Source organism: Pteropus alecto, unplaced genomic scaffold (genome assembly GCF_000325575.1).
Source record: "Pteropus alecto unplaced genomic scaffold, ASM32557v1 scaffold88, whole genome shotgun sequence".
Lineage (NCBI taxonomy): Eukaryota > Metazoa > Chordata > Mammalia > Chiroptera > Pteropodidae > Pteropus > Pteropus alecto.
In genome coordinates, this window is record NW_006494611.1 from 2,050,192 (window position 1) to 2,057,521 (window position 7,330).

At 40.5% G+C, this 7,330-nt stretch overlaps 1 protein-coding gene across 2 annotated transcripts in view; it reads right to left on the reverse strand.

The window, feature by feature from the left end:
* Positions 1 to 2,411, reverse strand: part of LAMP3 (lysosomal associated membrane protein 3) — a 26,052-nt gene extending 23,641 nt beyond the window's left edge. For both annotated transcript variants that reach the window (XM_006925759.1, XM_006925758.1), the window contains exon 1: positions 2,263 to 2,411. In XM_006925759.1, the coding sequence (XP_006925821.1) occupies positions 2,263 to 2,311 (49 nt within the window). In that variant the 5' untranslated portion in view covers positions 2,312 to 2,411. The remainder of the gene's footprint in view (positions 1 to 2,262) is intronic.
* Positions 2,412 to 7,330: the final 4,919 nt, after the last annotated feature.

The window sequence follows — 7,330 nt, forward strand, 5'->3', positions numbered from 1 at the left end:
GCTACACTTTGTCTGCAGAGATCTAAGGAACACAGCTGGAGTGTAAATGGAGCACGGTGGCCATATCCAGGGGCAAAGAGCTATGTTTAGCACCCCAGCACTTTAGCTCCCCATCTCAAGCATTTTCTTTGGCACCTCCCAGGCAGCAGAAGCAGCCCCAGCTAGGTGCGGCAGGAAGACTATTTCTGGATGTGTGGGGTGGCAGGGGTGGGCACTTAGCAAGATTCTGCTCAGTTTCTCAGTTTAAACATGGACCTTTTAACAAAAAGATATAAATCCTACCTCTGTTGGTTTCCTGTGGGCCTTAAGATTCAAAGAGAACCCTTGAACAGAAGGACTCTAGCCCTGTGACAGAGACTGCTGGCTCACTACCCCAAAATCCAGTCTTCCCCTTTCCCTTAGGAACAGAACCACAAGTTTAAGCTGAGCACCTGCTGCCTGGATTTAAAACACTATGGCCAAGTCTCCTTTCCAGCTGGGTGGGAATGTGTGACTGAGTTTGAGCCAAAGTAACAAAAATGGTAGGCTTATGTGGGCCTTCTGGGAAGGCTGCTTGAAGGGAACTCAATTGCCTGTGTGGATTCTTCATTGCCTTTCTGTTTTCCTCCTTTAAATAGCCTGCAACTTGTTTCGTGCATGATGGCCGGAGTTCCAACGGACGTCTAGAACCACAAGACTTTTGGGGCAGGAGTCACACATAAGATGGCAGGTCCATGGTAATGAGCCCTCACACCAGACCGGGTCTGAATCACTCTGGACTTATTTTCACAGGAAAGAGAAATAAACATTTATCTTGATTAATTCACTATTATTTGGGCTTGTCTCTTATGTACAGTCAAACCTAGAGTTAACTGACACAAACTAAAATTCCTTCATTTTATAAGGGAGGAATTTGAGACCGGGGAAGAAAAGTGACTGGATTATGACTACACAGCTAGTTTACCCAGAAGCTAAGTCTTTTCTAAAAAACCAAAATATCTAATGGTTTTCTCATCTCCAGTTCAACGTATTTTTTTGAACCTAGGCATTCAGGGTTGTGCAGTACAGTAATACAGAGCATGGGCCATGAAGCTGGACTTCCTAGACACAAATCTCAAGGCTGCCACTTGCTAGTTGACTGATCATGACCAATTCTGTAACCTGCCTCAGAACCCTCATCTGGAAAACGGGGCACCTTCACACGCTTCATTTACTCAATTCATCTCTGAGAACCTGCATCCCAGAGAGGAAAGGGCGAGCATTTCCTCTCAACCTGCCCTTGCATTTATTGAGCACTCGTTACAATTCTGAATCTGTCAGTCATCTGCCAGTCATGGAATTGGTGCTCGCACGTGGGTCACTGAGGTCTTTTGCTTTTTTATTCGCTTGCCCTGCTAAATATAATGATGACTGCCTCCAAAAGAATATGCAACTAATTCTGAATATGTGGCACAAGGAAAACCAGACTGGAATGGGACAACTGGCCAGACTCTTCACCCAAGTTTCATAACAATCAAGTGCCACTGTGTCCCCAATTTAAATGTATTAGCAGGGTTGTGTGGACAAAGCTAGTTCCCTCACATGTTAAATTCAGTGGTTCTAGAAGGAATTGTGAATTAACCAGCAAACCTCATAACAGCACACAAGAGGATTCAATGTCACAGAGAAAATGCTCTTGGTGAAGGCAGGGGTTGGGGACATAAAACAGTCATTAAAGGCTCAGTTTCCCACACAGCCTCTCTGATCTGAAGTATGACGGTAATTTTTAAAAATCTTTGATGCCCTGGCTTACGCCTTTCTAAAATGGCACAATTTGACAGACCACATCTCATTCATCTTCACAATTCACTCTGTATACATTATAAACCTAGCATTTCCATTTGAGAAAAACAGGAAAAGCAAAACATGCTATACTTTTACCAGACATTGTAGCGAGAGCCCCATTTCCAAGCCCTGGCTCAGTTCTGTCTCTTAAATCTAAACGGTTTCTGTAAACTCTTCCTTAGAAGGTGACCAGACAGTGTCACTGTCTTCTGGGGTCAACACTTATGCTGCCTAACTTATGGAAAACAGTGTGCATTACACTGTGAAAGTCCTTGGAAAAAATGAAGTGTGCCCCACATGTGTAAGGTAATAAAGAAAAGATGTTCCCAGCCAAATGCCCACAGTAAGTGAAGCTGTTAGAGCTATCTGCAGTCTATCCTATCTCATTTTGATCAATGGCACCAGAAGGCATTGAAATTTAATAGGATAAGAAATGGCAGAGTCATGTGTATCACTCACCAGCCAGGGACATGAAGAGCACCATCACTGGAGATTGCTGCCACGGCATAACTGGGGAGCCAGGGAGAGCCACAGCCTCCCCAAGGACTGGCACTACTGCTCTGCTGCAGCCAAGCTTAGCACAGGTCTTCTGAACAGCTGAAGGCTAATTACAGGGCTGGCTCCCTCATTCACTTGTGGCAAAGAAACTAAAGTCATTTACATAATGAGAAGTAGCTGAAAGTCCCTCCCAGTTGGTGTGCTGAATGGGGAGGGAAACCACAAGTGGCCCTTGGAAGAGAGCAGACACTTTCATCTCTGCCTTTGGTGTTTGTGAGGACAAGCTGAGAAATGAGAGATAGAGGCTGGGGGTGCTCCCTCCAACCCTCTTGACCCAAAGTGAAGGGCAACTGAGATCATGTTTCAATAAGATCTGTCACAGTGCCAGCCCCTTTTCTGATAAGCTGAGTCTCCATTTTCCTCTAATATTTTGAGTATATTTCAGTAAACCCAGAGACTCTCCTTTCATGGGGGCTTTCAGTGGTTTCCATGTCCTCTTGGGCCATGTCCTCTGGCTTTTTTTGTCTCTCCAAAATGGCACTAACTTGACCTTTTAACCACATTCCCCACTGCTTTTAGTACCCTCCAGGGAGACTTGTCGCCTTAAGAGGAGACAACCAGCCCCTCAGTCATGGGGGTGGGCAGGAGTCTTAAAACTCAGTGGCTAGAGTACTATCTGTCTCTGTGGGTATTGGCAAAACATCTGAGGCAGTCCTGCTGGATGCCAATGGCCACCTCATCTGGGGCCTCACCTGAGGACCTCACCTTGTGAGGCGTGGGAGGAGTGCAAGCTTGGAGTCAGGGAGATCTGGGTTTGAATCTGACCCTGCCGACTTGCCAGTTGTATGACCTTGGGTAACCTCTCTGAGCCTCAGTTTCTTCTGTATAATTGGGGAAATAATGCTTATTCTTAGGTGGTTTTCCAAATCTAAAGTTCCTGGAACACAAAAATACTCAATATCTTTGAAAGGCAATGCTTTCATGTCTTATATCTTTCCTCTTGATTAGACAAAACGGTGGTGGTCTATCTCTCGGGCCTGTGAGTCCGAGTGAAGAATATACATTTAGGCAGTATATTAGGATACTCTCCTGATTATAGGGTTTAGGGCTTTCAGCTTAGTCTCAATCCATTTCCTGAAAACAAACTTTGGTTATAACTATTTTATCTTATTATATTGCTCTAAACACTAAACAAGCATACTTACCAAAGTCAGTAGTATGTTTCCAAATTGAATTTTTTTTGGTGGAAGGTGAAGATCTACTTGTGCCAGTCAACCTAATTTCAGCAACTACCTTCCTAATATTCTGCTCTTTGAGTCGATTTATTTGACAGACAATAATTAAGCAGATACTATGTGCCAGACTCTTCTTATTCTATATAAGTCCCACAGCCACCGTATGTGGGTACTGTTGTTATTATTGCTGTCCCATTTTGCAGATGGGAAAACTGAGCACAGAGAGGTCGAGTGACTTGCCCAGAGCTGGGCTATGGATCCAGTCTGGCTTGAGAGTCTAGGATTTTAAGCACAATGCTGTACTACCACTGGAGAGGATTTCTATACTAGAATATAATATGCTTTCATCTTGCTTACTGTCTAGTTGAGAAACAACATGCACTGATAAACAATAACAGCCAGAGAATGACTTTTCAATTGCTTGCTGATTAGAGCCACACTAGATAAGGAAAAGAATAGTCAGAAATGACTTCCTGGTGGTTAGACCTTGGAGAGACTTTGAAGGTTATAGAGGATCTGGATAGTTGGAGAATAGCAATAACAACAACAATAACAATAATAGTTCCCATCTAAGGAATCCCTACCATGTGCCTTGAAATGTGCCTATTGTGTAATGCATATGGCACCTCTACAAAGTAGATTTTTTTAAATCTCCATTTTATTATGTGGAAGCTGAACCACTCAATATAACACAACAGGCTAAGATTTGCATCATGGCCTGTTTGGCTCTGCTAGACCACAGGGAGCAAAATCTCTTACGGTGACAAGTCTGCCTGAAGGGTACCGAGAACAGTGAGGAACATAGTTAAAAGTTAGCGCCATTTAAGAGAGGGCAAAAAAGCCAGAGGACATGGCCCAAGAGGACATGGGAGCCACAGAAAGCCCCCATGAAGGAAGAACTCTATATGAAAGCAGAGGTTAGACTGACACGTGGAGGGTCCTGTGGCTTTGAGGAAAGGCTCATCCATTGATCCAGCCAGCATTTCCTGGAGGATGTCTGGAACTAATCTCCTGAGCAGATGCTTAGAGAATCAGAGTCCTGAGGCTGTTTTTCCGGGCACCTGCCTTTGACTAGAGAGGAGATGCCAGAGCTGGGTGTTTCAAAAGCCGCTGAAAACTAAGCAGTGTTTCAGGTGCATACCATTTAAGTTTTGGTATATTATACTTTAATTTTCATTCATCCCAAATTATTTTCTCATTATTAATGTCATTTCTTCTTTGACCCATCGATTACTTAGGAGTTTGTTATTTAATTTCCACATATTTCTGAATTTCCCAAATTTCCTTCTGTTATTGATTTCTAATTTCATTCCATTTGATTGGAGAACATACTTATGATTTCAATCCTTTCAAATTTATTGAGACTTGTTTTATGGACTAACATATAACCTGTCCTGGAGAATGTTGTATGTGCATTTGAGAAGAATGTATATCTTGCTCTTATTAGGAATGAAGTGTTCTGTAGATGTCTATTCTAGTTAGTCTATAGTGTCGTTCAAGACTATTTCCTGTTTGGTCTTTTGTTTTGTTTTATCCATTATTGAAAATGGGGTATTAAAGATTCCAATTGTTGTTGTAGTGTCTATTTCCCCTTCAATTCTGTCAATTTTTGCTTCATGTATTTTGCGGCTCTATTGTGTGGTTTCTATGTGTTAATGATTTTTATATATTCATGATAGAATGACCCTTTTATCATTATAATTATCTCTAGTAACAGTTTTTGTTTTAAAATCTATTTTGTGTAATATTACTGTAGCTATCCCAGCTTTCGTTTTGGTTACGTGAACATGGTATACCTTTTTCCACCTTTTTACTTTCAACCTATTTGTATTTCCACCTTTTTACTTTCAATCTAAAGTCTGTCTCTTGTAGACAGCACATAGTGGGATCATTTTTTAAAACTCATTTTGCCAATATCCGCATTTTAATTGTAGTGTTTAACTCATTTACATTTAAGGTAGGATTTATGCCTACCATTTTGCTCTTTCTTTTTCTTTTTTTCTTTTTTAAATTTTTTAAAATTGTTTATTGGGGTAACATTGGTTAGTACAATTATATAATTTTCAGGTATACATTATAATTTGACATCTATATATTCTATTGTGTGATTAAAACCCAAAGTCCAATTTGCTCTTTGTTTCTATGTCTTTTTTGTTCCTATGTTCCTCCATTATTGTTTTCTTATGTGATAAATAGATATTTTCCAGTATACAATTTTAATTCCATTGTCCTTCCATTTATCTTTTTTTTTTTTAAGTTTTTTTAGTGGTTGCCCTGAAGGTTACAATTAACATCTCAGCCTATAGCAATTTAGTTTGGATTAATATTATCTTAATCTCAATAGTATATAAAACTTTGATTCTATATAGTCTTATTGCTTATGCAAATGGCCTATACAAATTACATCTTTATATATTGTATACCATCATCATGGCTTTACATGGGTAATTGCTTTATGCAGTTGTCTTTTACATCAGATAAAAGAAAGAGGAGTTACAAACAGCACTATAGGCTGAATGTGTTCCCCCCAATTCGCATATGAAAGCCCTAATGTAGTGGTATTTGGAAGTGGGGCCTTAGGAAGGTCATTAATCGTGGGGGTGGAGTCTCCATGATGAGATAAGTGTCCCTATAAGAAAAGGAAGAGAGTGAGCCCTCCCTCTGCTCTTCCCCATGAAAAGATGCAGTGAAAAGGCAACTAGCTATTAGGCAGGAGGCAGGTCCTCCCCCAAACTCGACCCTCCTGGCACCCTGATCTCAGACATTCCACTTCCAGAAATGTGTGAAATAAATATCTGTTATTTAAACCACCCAGTGTATGGTAATTGTTACAGCAGCTGCAGCTAAGACAGACAAAAATTATATTTATAATGTCTTTTTTATTTATCTATGTAGTTATGTTTATTGGTGTTCTTTATTTCTTCATGTGATTTGAGTTGTTGTCTAGTAACCTTCCAGTCCTGCTTGAAGAACTCCTTTTCGTATTTCTTGCAGGGCAATTTGGCTAGTAATAAATTATCTGTTTTTGTTTATCTGGCATGTCTTAATTTCTCCAGTTTTGGGGGATAATTTTTTGCATATAAAATTTTTGGTTGGCAATCTTCTTTCAGCACTTTAAGTATGTCATCTCACTGCCTTCTGATCTCTATGGTTTCTGATAAGAAATTTATTAATCTTATTGAGAACTGCATATGGTTTGAGATGTGGATCAAAGTTCATTGCTTTGCATATAGATAACTGATTGTTCCAGCATCAATTGTTGAAAAGGATTATCCTTTCTTCACTTTATCACTTTGTATCTTTGCAGAATATCAGTTGCCCATGTACATATAGGTCTACTCTGTTCCACCGAAATGATTTTCTATGTTTATGTCAGATCAAATGGCCTTGACTACTGTAACTTTATAATGAACCTTTGAAATCAGGTATTTTTTGGCTTCATTTTTTTTGGCTTCTCCCTTCTTGCTCCCTAATTCCTTTTCTTATGCTTTAAATTAACCAATAAAGAGTGAACTCAAAACTAGACACTCCACCCTTGGACCCTAATAAAGGCAAAGCCCCAGGTGCTCTCTGTCTCTGTCTCTCTACTCGTGACTTCACAATGTGGCCCTCAGGTGTGCCATGTACCCTCCAGGATGTGAGTAATAAATCTGTTCCTCAAAGTTCCCAGATGGTTTCTTGCTGAAGTGTGTCCTGCAGTCATAATAAGAACCACAGGGCTGGCCCAGACACAACGTTAGCCCCACAGTGTTGGTGGAGGAAATGTCTGCGGGGGCTCACCATGAGTAATATAG